We start from the raw sequence: 20,013 nt of genomic DNA, 5'->3' as shown, positions 1-20,013 counted from the left end.
CCCTCCTGCAACTTTCCTAGTCAGAAAATCTCCCCCCCCCGTAAAAAAAAAAAAATTCCCAGGAACTCCTACTCCACAATGTTTAAAAAAAAAAAAATCAAAGGAAGGACGGATAAAAGACCATCAAGTTTGGATTCACAAGAATACAATGAGAGATGAAAGCAAACCAAAAAAGAAAACTAAAACCTTAACCTTGACCCGCCTTTCCGAATCCATAACCGCATGTCTGTCCTGGGACGGAGCCCCGAGTTTAGCGGTGTCACTGCTCCTGTTTATGCGATCTGGCAAATGCACGCAGCATTTGTTGTTGCAACAGAATCAGATCCGTAAAATCCTGGAGCAGCGGGCTTCCCTCTCCTGCTACCTTGAAGGGAAATTCCTGCTCTGAAAGGGAGCTGTCTTTCTGAGGCAGAAAGTTAAAAAAAAAAAAAAAGGCAATGAAAAATATGCAAAATGCTTTTCCTGATGCCTCAGAAGAATCCAGGCCTGCTCTCGCTCTGCTCGCGGCCAGCTCCTGGCGGGGGGAGCTGAGAGCACTCGGGCTGCCCCACGTGTTCGCAGCAGGGAGGACAATGGCTCTCTTTGACAGCCCGCGATTATAAATTCTTTTCAGCGCAAGCAGCACATACTAAGGCACTGGAACTCCAGCAGGAGGAAGGTCAGGCAAAGCCATCCTCACCCGCGCGTTATAATAAAAGCCTTGTTGCCGCCTGTGTCTCAGCATTAATTACAATAGTCCGGGCTGACGAAAACAAAAATAACTCTGGTCACTCAAAGATAAACCCCAATGTCATTTCCCCCAGGCGGTCGCTTCAGATCGGGGCTGTGGATGACATTCTCATCTGCAAAGACTGGAATGTCACGCTGCGGGTTTCCTGGGATGCTCGGGAAGGTCCCCTCCACATCCCCAATGGGAAGAAAAAAAGAACTGTCCATATCTGAGATTTTGGAAACTCTGTACTGGCTCATAGGCCCGCCGGGGCCAGCGTTGCCTTCGTAGAAAGTGCCTTTCCGGCTGCTTCTATCCATTAGAGACCCTGACACAGTCCCCAGCAGGAGGCCCTTGGAGGGGACGGAGGCTGCAGTTCACAGGGCACACGCAGGTTTTGCATGAAGAGAAGGCAATGGGAGACAGGAGGGCAGGGATGAGAGGAGCATCCCACAGTCTCCACACCGGGGCCTGACCAGTGCCCCTGAAGAAGAGGGGGTCACGGGGGCCCGGGTGCGCACAGCCCGCACAGCTCTCTGGGGAAGCCAGACATTCCAGTTATGGAAATTAAGGTAGTTTACTTGAAGGTCAAAAGTGAACCAGGACTTGAACAAAAGCCAGGCCTGGAAAAGGAAGACCTCATGACTAACTTTTTCAGGATAAATCTAAATTGGATATGTTTTTGTATTTAATTTCTTCAGAAAGGCAAACAATTATCTTGGATTATTTACCCACTGAGAATAAGACAAATGCTTAAAAATGAATATAATTTTTATTGACTACTTACTATATGTCTGGGGCTATGCTTGGTGCTTTTTATATATTATATTATTTACTCTTCCCACCCACCTCCAGTGATGTGGTTAGCACTGCCCCCATTTTACAGAAGAGAAAAGTAAGATCAGTGAGAATAACCTGAGGTCACATAGTAAGCAGCAAAGCTGTGACCCCAACACTGGCCTCTGTCTTTAAATCCCAAGGTAAAACCTAACACCGCTTGATCAACTCTGGTGTAGCTACAGCTGCCGCCATCAGCATCATCACCTCTTCCAATGACTAGACACTGCCTCCTTACTCTGTGGACGACGCTAGCCTGGATGATGCCCTTCACTAAAGCTGTTCACGCCTAGGTCCCCAAACTATAAACGCTGCAAAAGACAGGCAGTTTGGGGCAGTTTAGAGTAGGTTAATGGCATATCTTGGAAGTTTGACTGACTAGGTTTAAATCCTGGCTCTACACCTTATTAGCTGTATGATCTTAGCCAAGTTATTCTACCTTGCCCACTCTCAGTTTTCTCATCTGTAAAATGGAGCTAATAATACCATCTATTTCATAGGACTGCTGGGAAGGTTAAGTGTTACTACATGCAAGGCATTCAGAAAAATGCCTGACCTATGATAAGCGCTCAGAAGAGTTAGCTTTGGTTATAATTACTACTATGTATTCATCTGTGTATGTAAATAGCAATACATAAATCACACAAAATTTATAAATGTAGTTAAGAACACAACCTTACATACACACTGAAACTCCTCTCTCTCCTTCATTTATATCCTGTATCTAGATGCTTTGACCCAGTTTCCCAATAGGGAAGGCAGATTCTCAGAAAGCTGTGCCACTCATTACATTTAAAAATGACAAAATTTTACAAACTGCTTGGAGTAGGGGCACAAAATTGGATTTTCAAGAAAATAGTATCAGAAAGGCTCTCCCAAAGGCCCAAATGTTTTTCCCACCCCACTCTACAAACCATAGGAGCAGAGAAGGGAAGGAAAAGTCAACATGGTTTTTGGAACTTCTTTCTCACAGCTAGTTATGGGAAAGAAAAACAGAAAGGATGTTCTGTTCATGACTGTGTAGAAAGCCAAGAATAAACCCTCAATCGATTGAGAGCTGGGAGCTGAATGGCATGGCCAGTTTGAAAGGTGAAAACCAGGCCACCATGGCCATCCTTGGCCATGCTGGTCCCATGGAACCTTAGGGTGAAGCAAAAAGCTGGTTCTTCAGCCAGAAATAAAGGTGCAGATATCCGCTGAATGGTCAATTGTACTGGATTCCGTCAAGTCACCTAGAGATACGCTATGGGGAGAGAGTAGAAGACATAAACCAACACAAAGACTAGCACTGTTTAAATTCTTCCTTGGGGTCTACTTATGTCTTCTAAGTTTTTCACCTAGGAGCCCAGTAGCATTCTGTCTTCTACAGTGAACACTCCAGGAAGGGAGATAAGACTCCAATCTGTCCATTGTGCTAATTGCTAGTTGTTCCAGTAAAAGTGTGTTAATCAAAGGGGTGAGAACAACCAGCTTCCATGACATTTTTGAATTATTCCACTCATCTGTCCTCTTCTTAGTCCCTTTTGTCAGAGATAATGAGAACCAGCGAGCGTTGGTGGATGGCTGGCTTATGGTATCTGAGAAACTCCAAATGCCTCTGTTTTACCACCCAACATTTTCTGCTTCCTTTGTGATTTATAAGGTGGGAAAATCCTGTTCTGGAGGATTTTCAGGTTCTATTTTTCCAGCCTGATGACCCATCTCCACCCAACACACTCTGGTTTGGGGAAGCTTTTCATTCCATGGATATTTACTGAGCATCTTCTACGTCCAGGCACTGTCCCAGTGCTGGGGACACAACATTCTGCAAAATGATAAATACCCCATCCTCATGGGCCTGATGTTCTAGTTGGGAAGACAAACTATAAACAGAAATGAGATAAGTAAATACAAAGTCAGGTGGTAAGTATCACTGAAAATAAGGCAGGTTAAGGGAAGAGAAGTTGATGGTGGTTGCTCTGTTGAGCAGAGAGGTCTGGGTTTCTGCACTGCATCCCCCCCCCCCTTATCCCCTTGATCTGGTTAACACCCCCCACCTCCTGGGACAGTGGTGGCTTAGGCCAATCATGGTACCCCTTGCCCCTGGTCACAGTGGCTAGTTCAGAAAAAGAACCCACATTGGGTCAGGGTACACATCTAGGAATTTTACAGCTGGGGCTAGGGGGAAGAATTCCTTGACTTTCTGGACAAGGAGCTAGAAACAGGTAATGCTGGGGATGCTGTAGCCATGTTCCCTGATGTACGGAAATGTCTGCCTATTGGAGGAGAGAGTGAGAAGGAGAGAGGAAGAGATGAGAGAAAGACATAGAGAAGAACCTAGACTGTTGACTTTCTAATTCCAGTCTCTGAAATCCCAAAGGTCACCTCATCCCCCTGGTCTTGCCTTCAATCTCAGTGTTCCCAGAGTAACTCCCCTTTGTTCAATTTAGGTGCTCCCTCCTTTGGAAGACTTTCTCTGACATACCCAGGCTCAGTGAAAGGCCATTGTCACTGCGCTCAGAGACCTTTTTTATATCTATCAATAGCAACTGACTATGAGTGCCTACTATGTGCCAGACACTTATGCTAAGGGCTCTATATATACTACTTGTATTACAGAACTTAACAAGTTGCACCATAGTTAATAATTTTTATGCACGTTTCTCTCAATAAAAAGAAGAATATAAAAAATTTCTGGCTAGTATTTTTTGTGAAAGAAAAAAAATTCAAATTTATTTCAGTCTGTATATGTGCAAAAGAGATGACTGTGGTCCCTCAATATCTGTTCTCCATTCCTTTTCCAATGAAAATACCCGCAGTTTTTAGCTAAAATAAAATCTACTTTTTCCAAGTCTTTCCTTACAGCTTGGCACGGATGTGTGACCAAATTTATTAGGTCAATTGAATGTAGGCAGAGGTGTAGTGTGGGACTTCCCAGAAGAGTGTTTAAAGGGAGGAAGCAGGCACTTCTCCTCTCTCCTTTCGGACGTGGACTCAGATGTAGACATGACGGCTGAAGCTCGCACAGCCACGTCGAACCAGCAGGTGCGGGGCCGTGGGTTGAGGGCGACGGGGCAAAAAGACCGAAGGAGCCTGAGTCCCTAATGATCACCGGCCCATGCCAGCCCTGGACTGCTCGTGTCCAGACCTCATTTATGTGACTTTGAAATAAAATTCTACCTTATTGAAGCTACTGTTAGACTCTTCTGCATTTCCCAGCTGAACTCAATCCTAATTGAGAAAATGAAATAATATATATTATAGATAAACTAATGTTTCCAGGTATTGGACAGACCTGTGAAGTTCAGGTGAGTTACTCTCACTATAGAAATATGGGACTACCACCGCTGGCCATTTTAGTTAAGTCATGTTTTGTCCAGTGATGCTAACTACTTTCCTACATCCTGTGGCGTTACTATATTCATTGAAAAAGGCAACAGCTGTTCACAGTAAAGGACCATTTCAAGGTAGCTGAAACAACCAACTGTCTCAACAGAAAGCCAAGCTAAGAAAGTTGAAGGAACCAATAGCTGCTCAGATTGAAGAGGAGCTGGACTAGTGGTAAGAAATGCCAATAACAAGAATAAATCAGAATCCAGGAGAATCCAGCAGGGGACCTGTGAGGCACAGCATTTAAATACATGGTTTAAAAGAGATGACCCATCTATCATTATTCAAATCCAAATTTAATATATAAAAAAGTATAGATTTCACAAATCCAGAATGGGTCTGTATGGGATTTGTACTTTCTCTAACCACAGAGTTAGATAAAAGAATTAAAGAACAAATAAGAGTTAAGAAACACTAAGAACAATGCGTTGTGCTTAATGGAGTAGGTGTGTTTGTCCTATTTTTAAAGGGATTTAGCTTTAAAACTTTGTTTATATGTATTACGACCAATCTGAAGCACTGTCCACTTATAAATACATGAGCCAGACTGGCTTGAGGCAAATGAACTGTGAGGCAAAAGAACTGTGAGGGCTATTAGCTTTAATTCAAGGAAAGAAGACTAACTTATTAGAAAGTTGGAGCAAATTTTTGCTTTCAGTATTAAACAAAAAATTTTACAGCATGGACTGTCTCTCAGTGAGGTCCCATTAGTGCAGTTAGTTCACATTTTGGAGAAAAAGGAAGGGCAAGGCCTTAATTGACTTGTGCCACAATGTAGGCCTTATCCAAAACCCATGAATGCTCCTGATTACAAATCAGCCTCACCTATTCCTGAAGCTGGCTGGGTGGGGCTTCTCCATGGTAATACTATATCCTAACACTCTGAATAAGTTAATCTATACTGCTGAACCTAAAAAAGGAACACGCAGGCAGGCACACATAAATTGTCCCACTGTTTCCTTGACAAATTCTTACTGCAGGTCTTTCCCATAATCAAATAAACAAATAAAGCTTTAAATGTTGTAAAAAATGTTTTCCAAATTTCCAGCTCATTCAACTACAATGGCCACGAAAGGCACATCTTAGAAGAGAATGTGCCTAATTATCAGAGCCTGTCCAGGATGGATGCCCAGGCAAGAACCTGGCTGACACTACCACACCCACACCAAGGCCCTGATGGGTAAGCAAAATGAACTTTATGACGAAAGTGCAGAAAAAGTCTTCATTTTTGTATAATGTTGTATTGTTTAATTCAGGCATTATTCCCCCAAGAAAACAAGCACTGAGCTCTTTGGCACACAAAGCCGTATACTAACAGACTGAATTTGCTCTTTTGGAATTAAAGTTGGATGAGCTCAGATCTCCCGTTCTCCAAAGGGTATGAAAGTTCAGGTGAGCGTGGAATGCACGAGGCAAAGATGTCACTGGTAAGGACATCATTGGTGAGACAAGCCATCGTTTCCTTGAGTGCATGACATCGTTGGCCTGTTCAATTCCACCACGCAGAACTGTAATGATCTTAAAAACAAACAAATGGGTTTCTTTTGTCTAAACCTTGTCTAAACCTCGGGGGATAAAGAAGAAAAGCCAAGTTACCTTTCTCATCTGAGCCAGCAAGCCTTCAAACTCCTTCAAGTTCAGCGTCGTTCCACTATAGGATGCACAGCTATTTGCCGCTTTTCCCAGCCAGTAAATGGTAACTAATACCTGTGAACAAAACCATGCAAAAGAGCAGGACAATTTTCTCTCAAGAATGACTTTTAAACTAAGGAATCAATAATGCTCCACTAATAGGAAATCCACTGATTTACAAAAACCACCATCCATGAAGTATCCATTAAATGTAAACTAATTTTTAAAAAAATATGTCTTTATTGATTTGAGAGAGAGGAAGGGAGAGGGAGAGAGAGAGAGAGAAACATCAATGATGAGAGAGTCATTGATCGGCTGCCTCCTGCAATGCCCCTCCCCCCACTGGGGATCTGCAAGCCCCCCACCCGGGATTGAGCCCGAAACCTAGGCATGCACCCTAACAGGGAATTGAAACTCGATCTCTTGGATCATAGGTCAACCACTGAGCCGGGCAAATGTAAACTCATTTTAATAAGAACCTAATGCTGTATCAGTCAACACAAACATGATTCAGCAGTTAAAATGAGACTCCAGTTTTAGGAAGAGCTCATCTATACAACAGCAAGAAGGAAAAATAAATCCTCTCAAATTATTTTTGTATAATGAAATATTTAAATATTCAAAATTAAGAAGCAAACTTTTTCAGAAACTCTGGAGTCTTTACCTAGACAAGTAATGACTAGCTTGTCAATTCCTTTTGAGAGAGGTGCTTTCAAAGGCCTACACTTTCTACCTGTGGGCACAGAGGTTCTGCTAAGACCAATGGCAAAAATCCCAAAGAAGTGACAAAGGTTCATTAGTGGTTTCCAGCACAAGATCAACACAACGTGTGTAGCTAAAGTCAGAAGATAACAATGTAAGGAAGAATACAATGTGCAGACCCTTAGTGTTAGGGTACAGGTGACTCCTATTAATCTGAGAAGAATAATATTTAGCCTGGACAAGGTTATTGCCAATTAAACTATCTTAACAGTCATAGAGATTACACATGTTTTAAAATGTTTGAGTAGTCAGTGGTCTGCAGCTACAGCCCTAAGTTATTTTGTTCTGTCTTTCCAAAGAAACTGTCCACAAGAACAAATGCTTCTTACACCAACGGTCCCATAAAACCCAGCAGGGGTTGGCTGAAGATGAATCCTTAACACCGAGTTACTGGGATCTGAAGCTTACGGAAAAGCTGAGACTATGGTTTATTTTCCCTTTCAGCCTTATTGCTTCAGCCAGGCTGGGAAGTCCCTATCGTACCTACCCCTCTCCACTTGCTAGGCCAGAAAATGCTTTGGACAATGTTATGGGCGCATGGGTTAAGCTGACAACAGGCCCAAAATACAGTTATGCACCATCAATATGACTTGGTTTTCTACCTCTGTGGAAAACATTTACTTCAGGAATCCTTCAAAACTTCCAGAAAGTCTTTTTTTTTTTTCCTTAACTGACTGCTTACAAACAAATTTCCAGAGAACAGACAATTCCAAACATCAGAACATCAACTAGGACCATAAAATAACTAATGTGTGCTAAGAGTATGAGGCTATCCTGAGAGGTGTAACAGGAGAATGGAAAACAGAACTGTGTTGGGTTTTAGATGATAGGTTCTCTGATTTGGTTAAAATTGTCTGATGGAAAATGGCATATCACCCTAGTTTTATAGAAGAAGAAAAAGAAGGTAAGAATAAGACTGGCAATCAAATATAATAGCACCCTAGAAAATAAAAAGGGGGGGCCACAGATAATTTTTCTATTTTATATGCAGAAGGCCATTTCTTACATTCCTCGATTTAACCTTAAAATAAGGCTGGGTGGATGGAGGGATTGAGCAAAAATGGGGAAAAAAGAGAAAGAACTCATGGACATGGACAACAGTGTGGTGATTGTGGGGGTAGGGGGGGTGGCGGTGGAGGAGGGTATGGGGGGGTAAATGGTGATGGGAAAAAATAAAGAGAAAAAATATGGAAGGAAAAAAAGAGCAGTAATACACTTTGAAAATAAGATCTAACTCTAAAACGTTGATTTTGGGAAGTACTAATAAAAACTCTAAGGTTAATAGGGGGGAAAAAAGTACAGGCCCATTACAGTCACCCTATTCATATTGTGCTGATCTTTCCCTAAAACCATTTGTCCAACTGCTTAATTTAATCCTAAATATGCCCACCAACGAAAGGAACTAACGTCAGTGCTGAGATATCGTCTTGTGTTTAAGAAACTGAATCACAGAGCAAGGGCTTTCATTTGTTTATGTCTGGACTGAGCATTTATTTAATTAAAGAGACCCCTCCCCCCCAATCTACCATTTTTATTTCTATTATAGTCATTAATTATTCTACCAGAGACACGTATGCTAGTTTCCTAGGACTCTTTCTAGCAAGGTATATGAGAGACGGTGAATGTACGAACGAAATTTTACACTTGAACCATCAAAGTCCAAAGGCATAAGTCGGGAAAGTGAGGTTGAAACACTTACATTTTTCAGCTTCCTACTATAATCAAGGCTCCTGATTAAGGAAAAGAAAAGAAAATGTGATCAGAACAGCAGTTTCTTCACTGTGATCTTTCCTAAGACGTTCTTAAATTAATGAATACAATAAAACCAGGAAAACAATGTTTTTAAGTCCTCTGATTATTGTTTCAGGTACTTGGTGAAATTATTTAGAGAATATAAGGCAGGCTTGAAGTTTCATAGTGCATCATGAAAGGATGAATACTATTTAACATCTGGAAAATAAAGAATTCCATTGAAATCCAAGACTGTTTATATTTGATTTCTCAAAGTTTAACTGTTCAAGTAAAATTCTGCCTTGATTATAAACCACTGTCAAATGGAAATCTGGCTGCACTTTCAAATCTTTTTCATACAAGTACTTCTAACAAAGGTCTAAAACCTTCATTAAATAGGCCTGAAAAGATATGCAAAAGATATGCCCAAATATTTGTCATTTCTGCTTTGGACATACATTAGTGTTGGGAATTAGCTACAAGGGAGAAAATATGCATACTGTGTTTAAATATACACACGTGCATCCTTAAATATACATAAATATTTATTCTCAAACTCTAAACAAATTAGTTGGTGGTACTTTCTAAGTATTCATACAGTGAAATATAAAAATTTCCTCCAAATTATCCCAAAGTTCCTTTAACATGTCAACAATAAAGAGTAGGGAAAACAAATACAGTTTATTTGTTTCCCCCCGCCAGTAATTTCAGGTGGGGGGACGGGAGGGAGAATGTAATACTATCATGTAAGCCAGTCAAGAACTCCTTCAAGTGTTTAGACTCCAAGTACTTCATTGCCGTATATTCTGACCCAAAGTACCTATCCATGACTAGGTGCACGATTTTAGCTCAGGTGAAGTTCGAGCAAAGAGAAAAGAGCAGTATATACTAAGTTAAACCCATCAATAGGGACCTGGATTAAAAGAAGCATTGGTCCAATTTGGATTCAATTAAGAGAATGTTTTCCTGTTTCCTTCTTTTAACAGAAAAAATGATATGTCAGATATTTGCCAGAATTTTTTAAAATTTCACTAAAAAATCAGATGAAAACAAAAAAAATCTATACAAGTTTTGAAATTTTTATGAAAGACAAGAACAGGGAACACAAGACTTTTTCTGCATTGACAATGAAAGTTCATTGATTAAAACTGTGACCCAGTTCTAAAAAAAAATCATGCTTGGCACATAGTTGGAGCTCACAAAATATCTGTTGAATGACTTCCACAGCAATCATTTATGTGGAAATGCTTCCCCAATTTTTCAGAGAAATCCTCAGGGGCAATGGAAAGTCTCCCCTCGTTTTCATCCAATTGTTCCAATTCCCTGGAATGATACTCGCTGCCTGCCCTCTGGGCTGGGCCTTCATTCCCCCTCTAGGTTGTCTGGCATCCATTACAGGTAGAGTTCACTAAATTACACATGCAGTAATCATTTGCAGGCTTTTCCTTTTTTCTTTTCTTTTTAGTCTACTCAAGTTACTTCTCAAAAAAAATGTAAGAAAAATTACCTACAATGAAAACTAAACTAAAGAGTGTTTTTAAAAAAACAATTTCAGAAAAGCATCAAAATTTCCTCTGTGGGATTTACCCCCTATAACTTATTGCTGATGCTATTAATTGGTGTTAGGGGGGTGTTCTCCCTCTCTGCTAACGTTCTGCTCAGCTCTCAGAGCAAAAAGCAGAGAAAGACAGCAGTTTTACTTGAATCTACGAGAGCTATAAAACCTACGTCTGGTACAAACGCCTCCTGTACAGTGCCAAATTAAACCAGCACCCTGTACAGAAAAGTTTTAAGTAGAAAGCCATTCCTCACTAACACTAGAAACGATCTTCTAAGTACTGCTGATAAATTAATGGCATAATTTTAATATAAAATTATTTATGTTCTAAATATTCATGCAGTGAGCTAGAACATTTCCCCCATAAGTATCCCAAGTTCAGCATCCTACCCGCTTGTGGCCTGCCCCTCCCGCCACACTCATCCTCGCCCATCACCCTTCCCCAGGCTGGCTGCCCTTCTTTTTAAACACCAGCGGCTTCCCTTCCCCGGCCTCTCTGCGTGCTCCTCTGCACTCCATGCCTTACGGGGCTTTTCTGGGCCCTCAGCTGAAACGCCGCCTCTTCAGACAGGCTTTTCTTGACTAGCATATCATCTATTTTTTTCCTCTCGGCGCTCATCACCTTCTGCAATTACTATTTATTTACTTAGTTATTTCTCATTTGTTGACACTGGGAGTAAATTCCACATAAACAGGGGGCACTGACCATTCCAGCTGTCTGGTGACTGGAAGGTATCTGACACATAGTAGCTGCTCAGTAAATATTTGTTGAATGAATGAATGAAAAATGATAGTGTCATGGGGGAAGACGGTGGAAAAGCGTTGCCTAAAGAAAATATTAATGTCAAGCGAAGGGAAAACTAAAAAGGGGAGAAAATGAGCGCAGAAATGCAAAAGGGAAGGCAGACAGAAAGCCAAGAATAAGGGAAAGGGAAGCGTAGGGAAGGGAAGGAGATGGGGAAAAGAGGTGTAGAGAAAGTTCAAGAAAAAGGAGAGAGAAAATAGGAGAAGGGCAAGACGGGACAGTAACTGAGGAGTGACCATGTCTGGGTGCCCCTGGTCTAGGTGACTTCTTCCCCTTCAATGGCTTTCTGTGCCTTTGAATGAAAGTCTCTTTTTTCAGAAGTTGGTTGAACCATCTTCTCAGATCTGCACTGAGCGAATTTTAGCTGGACTCATACCCGAGAGAACATTCTGTCCAATTCCACTTTATAGATGAAAACACAAAACCCTACTGAAATGAGGGAGCTCGCCTAGGATTACAGACCTAGGAAGGTGCAGAGGGAGGGCCGAGACCCCAACTTCCTGTTGCCCAGGTTTTTGAAATAAGCAAGAAAGGTGCTAGAAATTCTGAATTTCCAAAACCGATTTCAGAATTCTCCTGGTTTAGTAGCATATTAATTTAAAGTAGCTCTAGAAAAAATAAATATGTCACAGTGAACTTTCTCCCACCTTCCAAGCAATGTGTGTGTGATGAATTATTATGATGTTACACAGTTACTATTATTTCTGGTCACTTGCCACCAGGTAAAGCTACAAATGTGAGATGAGGCAGAACCTGAAACAATTTCCTACCATGAACAATGATTTATAGAGGCTGGGTACAGTAACAAATGGAGCATATGATGACTAAAATGAGGTTTACGGTGGCTTCCATATTCAAATATCGTAATTTTTATTCTGTTATTTTTGCCCTTCACCAATATTTTTCCATGAGAAATATTAAAGAATGACACATTAACAACAGAGAAGAGATTTTTATGTAATCAATCATGGCTGACTCCCCCTTATTTCCAGTCACAAATCATAAAATCCAACATAATTTCCTAACTGGATTTCATTCAGTAGTTTCCATTCTTTCCCCAATTATTTTCCCCCATCATCTTAAAAAAAAATCAATACTGTCAAATGGTATAAAATTAACAACTCTGAATTTTGGCTTCTCTCTCCTCTTCTTTTCTTCTATAATAAAATAACCCAAAAGTAATCAAAGGAAGTCTAGCCAATCCACAGATTCTTCCCGTGGAATTAAGCTTATTATTCAGATATATTCATGCCAAATATTCCTTGACTAAAGTGAAAAATGTTTTTTATGAAATCTGTAGAGTCTAAAGGACTTCTAAACTATAGGAAAGTTATCTCTACCATCTCATAAGGACCTTTTTTCTCGTTACTCTGGTCATGATCTGTTTCTTTACAGAGAAGCACATGGCCTTTTCTTTTACTTTGACATTCTTTCCCAAGAATTCCTTGGCCCCAAACATGGCTCATTGAGTAGATACAGTCAACAATAACCAAATGGCCAATGATCCATCTTCAAAGAACTTGATCACTGACACAGATGAGAAAACAGTTACAAATGTAAATGAAGGAGAGATTTCTCCATAATCTATTGCTCTCTTTGCATAATAAACAGAGTTCGGATCTGTTTACCAAGTTTGCAGTCTTCCAAGACCCTATTCAAATGCCCAAATAGAGCCAATAAAAGCTTTTTGTCTAATGCACACAGATTCTGTGTGTATTTCTCCCTTGACTCCCTCTCCTTTAAGTTTCACCTAACATTTTTCTCCTTCTATTCAACATCCTAACTCTAAAGGAGTAATTTTTACATTTCAAAAAATTCTGTCTAATCAGAATGAAAGCTATACACAGAGGGAAGGTCAATGTGTCTTGTTTTGAAAGCCTGATTTTTCACTTTCACATTTTTATTGTATTAGGCATGCCCAATTCTCTGCCTCTTAAACCTTAAGACATCATCACAAAACTGCAAATCAAACCATAAATGAATTTCCCTTAAACATAAATCGTGTGTTACTTACTTGACTGCTACTCTGTTGGATGTATCCTGAAGGTCACTAGGGTCAAAAAGTTGAGATTCTTTAAGGCCAAGCTCTTTACACCCTCTCAAAAATAAGATGATATTGTCCTGGGAGGAAGAAAAGAAATACAAGTCTGTATTATTATATATTATCTTTATGAACCAGCCACTTCTCTTCAATAGTCTAAATTACTGGAGGGTTGTCAGTCGTTAAGGCAGCAAGAGTCAGGCCTAAATCATGGATTGTTGGGTAAGAAAAAAAAAGTATACTTTGTTAGGATATGCTAGAGTAAACAGACACTTCAAACTTCTAAACCCACAGCCACGCCAATTCATTTTTTCCCTTTACTTAAACACATTTTTGTAAGACTGCAAGTAAAATGACATTGAGAAACGGAACTTAGCATCTTTTGGAGGAACTATACTCCAAAACCAGATATTCCCTATCGTAAAGTTTTGGCCGTGTCTTATTGCCTAGAATCTGGTTCAAAATATATGAAGAAGAAAAAAAATGCTTTTACTACCCAAGTGTCATCTTCAACAAGTTTTTCTTCATTGATCATCTAAAATACATCCTTTATCAGTGGGTTTTCACTGATAACACATTTTTGTGAGCAATCAACTGAATTAAATGGGGAAAAAATCTAGACTTAATTGAGAAGGGAAAAAAAAAGGTGAGCAAGGAAAGCTGTTGAAAATCATGCCCAAGACCATCCCCTCCAAGTGAAAATTGTCTCTAGCAGGTACAAATATACTTTGAACTGGCAGAGTAGCGGCACAATTGACAATTAAGGGGGGGGGGGGGTTCCAGTCTTCATCTGTGGGGAGCCATTAAAAATAAACAAATGGCCTTGGAAGGGACTGCAATTGCAGGCCATCCTTTTGGTGTTCCAGGGCATTTGCAGCAGGGTCAACAGTTACCAGTCTCTGTCTCTTCCTAAAAGACTCCTGAGGAGCTGGCTGGCCCCGTCAGCGGGTGAGGATTACAGGAGAGGAAGAACAGAGGCTGGCGCAGGAAGCCAGATCAGTGTGGGTCCATCGGAACACCCCAAGAAAGGTGCTACAACAGTCTGAAATGATGGCGGTGGTTACTCAATCATGTATTCACCCAGGTGCAGTTCAACAAAGTGAACAGAAAGCAACGTCCTTCCCAGTTATCCAGTGTGCGGGCAGGATTCTAAGATGACCCCCAAGAACCCCCCGGTGTACACGCCCTGTACAACCCCCTCCCCTTGAGTGCCAGCAGAACCACAAATGCGAGGCATTTTATCAGGCATGCCCAAGTCTCTGCCTCTTAAAGCTGGTCTGTGATTCTGTTATTAACCAGTTGGCTTTGAGTTACTCAAAAGAAAGACCATCCGACTGAGTCTGACCTAATCAGGGGAGCTTTTAAAGGAAGGTAAAGTCAGAGGTCCTGGTGGCCGTAAGTTCTAAAGCTGTAAGGAGCTGCATCCTGTCAACAATCGCATTTGGAAGAGGCTTGGACGAAGCTCAGACAGGACCTCAGCCCCTGCCAATGCTGTGATTTCAGCCCTGAGAGATCCTGAGCAAAGGACTCAGTCATGCCATGTCCATACTTCTGACTGCAGAAACTAAGATAATAAATGGGTGTTGACTTAAATGGGTGCTAAGTTTATAGTAATTTTCTATGTGGCAATAAAAAAAATGATACATTCAGGCTCAAAACAACAAGAGCAATAGCAATAAACTGCTAGCATTTAACATTACTTAGCCCTTTTTATATGCTAAGCATTCTTTCAAGAGCTCTACATCTATTAACTCATTTAGCCCCTGCACAACTTTAGGAGGTAGGTACTTTCACCCTCATTGACAAATGAGCAGTCTGAGGCACAGAACTATTTATTAAGCACCTTGCCCAAGGTCATACAACTAGCAAAGGATGGAGATGCAAAATAATGCGGCACACATGAGGAACTCAAGCATGAAATCTGAGGTCAGCACCAAAGGAAGATGCTGCTAGAGTCAGGGGCTGCTCACAGAGGGCCTTGAGGGTCATGGAAGGCAGGCTGTGGAATTCCCAGAGGGGCCATAGTCTGAATGCCCAGATCTGCAGCAGAAGAAGATGGTTGGGGTAGGCCTATGGGGAGGTAGAAGGAGACAGGGAGACCAATGTGGAGATACTACAATCTCACTTTCCCTCCATGGCCCTTCCGGGAACGTGCTCTTTCCTGTGTTCCTGGATTTTTTCAGCAGGCAAGATGTGCCACCATTCACAAAACCTGTGTCATTCACAAGGCCTCTTGTAGACTGACAATGAGCTGGTCATATTCTGAAGTCATCCATACCCTGGCCAGTCTCTCTCTCAGTTACTGATTGAATTTCTTCTTGGAGTTTTTCTATGTTCCCTCCCATTTCCAGAGATTTATAGCTGCTCAGGTAAGTTTTTTCCAGGGCATGCATCTATATTTCTGGTTGGCCTGTAAGCTCCAAGGACTTCCTCCCTGGAGGAAAGCAAAGGATGTGTCCTGGTACTCTCTAGGAATCATCTGGGACCACAATAAGAGAAGCAGACTTGTAACTACCATGTAGTCCCATAGGAAGGACATGACTGGGGTTCTCAAGAAAGGCAATGAGGCACACTTTTGTATGCACACCCAGATACCCACATGCCCAGATGGGTGTCTGAGCACCATGCTGTATACTCAGCACACAGGCTGCAAACACAAAAGCATTGTGTTACCAGCCAGGCTGAACAATTTGGGCTGGGAGATTTAAATAGCTGCAGGTCTCCTTCCAGCTTCTTGCTGCAACCTAATGATGCTGGAGGGGAGCCAGACCCCAGTCAGGAGAAAAGCCAGAAGGAAGAACCCTCCAGCCAAGAGCTAACAGGGGCCGCCACCGGAGAGGCAGGAAGCACTGTGCCGTTAATTATATAAAATGCAACTTGCAAATTCCCATCTGCCTTGCTCTTCACACTGCAATTTTTCCACATTAAAATTCCAAGTCAAATGCACATAGTAGTGTTTTAAATTCAGAAGCCAAGCAGTACAAGAGCATCTCCATTCCAGGGGAGAAGTGGAAGACACTGATTTACAACAATAGGCACTATATTTGACTCTTACTAATGTAGTATTATTATAAACCTATTATGATTTTGTAAGCTTCAAAAGTTCTTTAGGACTTTAAAAAAGTCAGTGTCAGGAAAAAGCAAAATTGGAGATTAAATACACATGATGACCAAACATGACTGATGAACTTTGATTGGAGCCTTCATCCAAAAGGGAAATGTAAATAAGGCTATGAAAGTCCAGTTTAAATATGGACTATATGTTGGATGATGTTATTGAATGAATGTTAATTTTCTTAGGTGTGATGATGATGAGATTGTGGTTATAGGAGAGAATGCTTGACTGATTGATTGATCTTAGAGAAAGAGGGGGGAGGAGAGAGAGAGACATCATTTGTGGTTCCACTTATCTGTGCATTCATTGGTTGATTCTTGTATGTGCCCTGACCATAGATCAAACCAGCAACCTTGGTGGTATCAGGATGACACTCTAACCAAATGAGCTATCCAGCCAGGGAGAATGCCTTTATTTTTAAGCAAATATATAACTTACTAGGGATGAGTATCATAATGTCTATAACATAATTTCAAATGTTTCAGGGCCAAAAATGTGTTAGTGTGCATTCATATGAGAGAGAGAGAGAGAGAGAGAGAGAGAGAGAGAGAGAGAGAGAGAGAGAGAAAGAGAGAATGTCTGCCTGTCATGGAGAAAGAGATACAGCAAACATGGCCAAAGATCCATAATTGGTGAATCCAGGTCAGAGATCGGCAAACATTTTTGTAAGGGTCAGATAGTAAATACAGCTTTGTGATTCACCTCTGTTTTGTAGCAGACAATACATAAATAAGTGGAAGGATTTGTATTCCCACACTTTATTTACAAAAATGGGCATTAGGCTGCGCTGGGCCTGGAGCCGGAGTCCACAGGCCCCGTCGTAGGTAAACGGGCATGCAGGCATTCACCATGCCATTCTTTTGACTTCTCTGTACATTTGAAAATTTTCAAAAAATTTTTTTGGAAAAAAAGTTTTTTAAATTTGTAGAAATGTATTCAACCACACAGGATTATGACTTCACCGGCAAAACCAATTTGATACAATTCAGGGGGAAAACTTGGTCACCTCAGAGACAACTATTGCCAAGTCACTGAGGTAAATGTTCAAGAACTACTGATGGAAAGTGACCATTCCTGGCTAGCTGGAAAGGACTGCAATGTGAGTCTCCGTCCAACACAGATGTGTAACACACAGTTCCTAACAGAGCCCATTTTGTGCTAGACTCATATGAATATATGGATTTAAACTGCCGTTTATGTAACTACCATGCACTAATTCCTTCTTGTTCTTGGCCCTGTGGTTTCCCATTTCATTAATTTGTGGGCCTGCTGTGTGTATGAAAATATTCCCCAGGGGCCCAGGGTTGAGGCCTGTGCTTTCCACCCTCCACGGGACCTCTTTTCTGAGTAAGTCCTTGTACTTTGCTCTCCAGGATGGTCTTTACCCCCAGAGCATAGCAGTGTCCTTAGCAGATAGTAAGAACTTATTAAATATTTAAAACAAAGTAAGCACTAAGTTCTAAGTACTCAAAGAATGGAAAAAACACACACAAAAACACACACACAAATCCTAAATTCTTATCATCATGGAGCTGACATTCTAATAGATAAAATAATGACTTATTAAAAAAGTATCTTATTTTCAAGATTAATTTTCATGATCTATCGAATAGCTGGAATTGTTCAAGATACATATAAACAGAGGTCTGACTTCAAATTAGACAATGGAAAAGAGAGAACCACAAATATATCGAGGGACACAGCATAACAGCTTTGGGGTCAGAAGCGCTCTGTTTAGAATCCCAGCCTCACCCATTTATTAGCTATGTGACCTTGGTCATAGATCCTAACCTTTCTGATCCTCACATTTCTACTCTGAAAGGTGGGGGATGCCATCAACTTAATAGGGACATGAGAATTACAGAAAATGTATGGCAAGAACACAAAGTGTTCTAGTGTCTGGGACTCTCATTATAGAGACGTTATTATTATGATATTCTTGTCCACTCAGGTCAAAAAAGGGCCATGGAAGGTGAGATGAAGAATAGTTTATCCAGTCATGACAAACAGACACAGCGTGTATTTAAAGCCCTTGCCAGTTACCTGTGAGATGGCAAAAAAAAAAAAAAGAGTTGCTGTTGTTGTTTAGTTACTGTTACTAACTGCTGTCAACTTGGTGCCTTTCCACAGGCAGCTTCAAACTTAGGCACAGGCTATGTACCAAAAGTCCATTTGTAAGGTAGCTGCTTATAAGTCATCATTTGTAATTATCCCAGAGAAGTCATCTTTACATAGTGGCTCCCAGTTTAGGCCAGAAAAGCCTACTTAATCCACAACATCCCTGAAGGGGAGTAATAACTGCATTATGGAACCTAACCGCTGAGCCGAACATTTCACGGGGAAATTGTATTCAGAAATGCCAACCACACGCCCCTCTTGGCTGTGGCTGGAGTTGGATGGAGGATTCCAGAGGCCAGAAGAAAGGCTTCCTTGGCCCATAGCAGTACCAAGGGAGGAAGGGACAAGAGCGAGAGGGGAGAAGGGTGGGTTAGCAATTCATTCCAGTGCAACCCCCCCACCCAAGACGCATCACTGCCTCACCCAGGCCTTTCTCCCTCTGGTCTTCAAAAGGCAAGCAAGGACCTGCCTGCTGCTTTCCCTTTCCCCAGCTGTCATTTCCAGCGGGCAAGGGGTTTCTCTCTTTCCTGATCCACTGCAGTGGAGCACGTAGCTTTCTGGCTCTGAGGAAGGCACTGGCACTTAGTGGTTCTCTAGGGAAACCAGACAGGCGGTAGGAAGCCCCCTTCCTGCCTGACCTCTTTGGTTTTATTTCCTTTACAACCAGTAGGGAAAGGTCAACATGATGGTGGATGTGGACTTCACAGAAAATGAAGGTAATACTCATTTGAGTTCCCAATGAATCCAGATGCCTATACCACCAGGTATTTAAAATGCAATATATATAAAGCATCCATATAATTTCTGTAAATGTAAAGACTAGGTGGGAATATCAAAATGTAAACTGGGATTAATTACATCTGGCGAATTTATTAGTTTAATTCATTTTCTATAATAAATATTTGCTTTAAAAAATCTTAATAAGAATTAGGATCCTTTAGAAAGATTTGCAAGTATATCAGAGAAGACCCAGATCTTTTTAGAAAATCAGTAACTAACCCTCATGTTACTTTTCTGTTTGAACTATCAGGCTTTCTTTAAACATGGTTTTTGTTAGGTTTTCCACATTTGAAGCAAACAAACTCCCTTTAACAGAAACGCAATTATGAAATTCAGAACTGAAGGAATATATTACCAAACTATCTCCAGGAACTTCCCCCACAATTAATAGAATCTGGGGATTTCCTGTACCTGCCGAGTGTTCACGGTTGCTCTCCCAGCCTGTATGTGTTCCAGCCACGCTTGGCTGACACCCAGTAACAGTCAGCACTCGCCAGGCTCTCAGTGCATTTGGGGCCCTTAACGAGGATACCAGGCCTTGGGCTGAGAGGCAGGA

At 41.2% G+C, this 20,013-nt stretch overlaps 1 protein-coding gene across 13 annotated transcripts in view; it reads right to left on the bottom strand.

The window, feature by feature from the left end:
• The window catches only part of LIMCH1 (LIM and calponin homology domains 1), a 299,516-nt gene that overhangs the window by 86,256 nt on the left and 193,247 nt on the right, over window positions 1-20,013 (bottom strand). For 9 of the 13 annotated variants that reach the window (XR_013999527.1, XM_081146873.1, XM_081146868.1 and 6 more), the window contains 3 exons: window positions 13,418-13,524; window positions 9,009-9,039; window positions 6,512-6,622 (listed from right to left, as the gene is read on the bottom strand). Coding sequence is in view for 12 of the 13 variants with exons in the window: in XM_081146873.1 (XP_081002999.1) it covers window positions 6,512-6,622; window positions 9,009-9,039; window positions 13,418-13,524 (249 nt within the window). In the remaining variant the exon portion in view is untranslated. Of the gene's footprint in view, window positions 1-192; window positions 521-6,511; window positions 6,623-9,008; window positions 9,040-13,417; window positions 13,525-20,013 lie in introns of those variants that run through there. The other 4 variants (XM_081146875.1, XM_081146870.1, XM_081146877.1 and 1 more) reach the window with 3 other exon arrangements.

Source organism: Miniopterus schreibersii (genome assembly GCF_964146895.1).
Source record: "Miniopterus schreibersii genome assembly, chromosome: 1".
Taxonomy (NCBI): Eukaryota; Metazoa; Chordata; class Mammalia; order Chiroptera; family Miniopteridae; genus Miniopterus; species Miniopterus schreibersii.
This window is presented reverse-complemented; position numbering and strand designations above follow the sequence as displayed.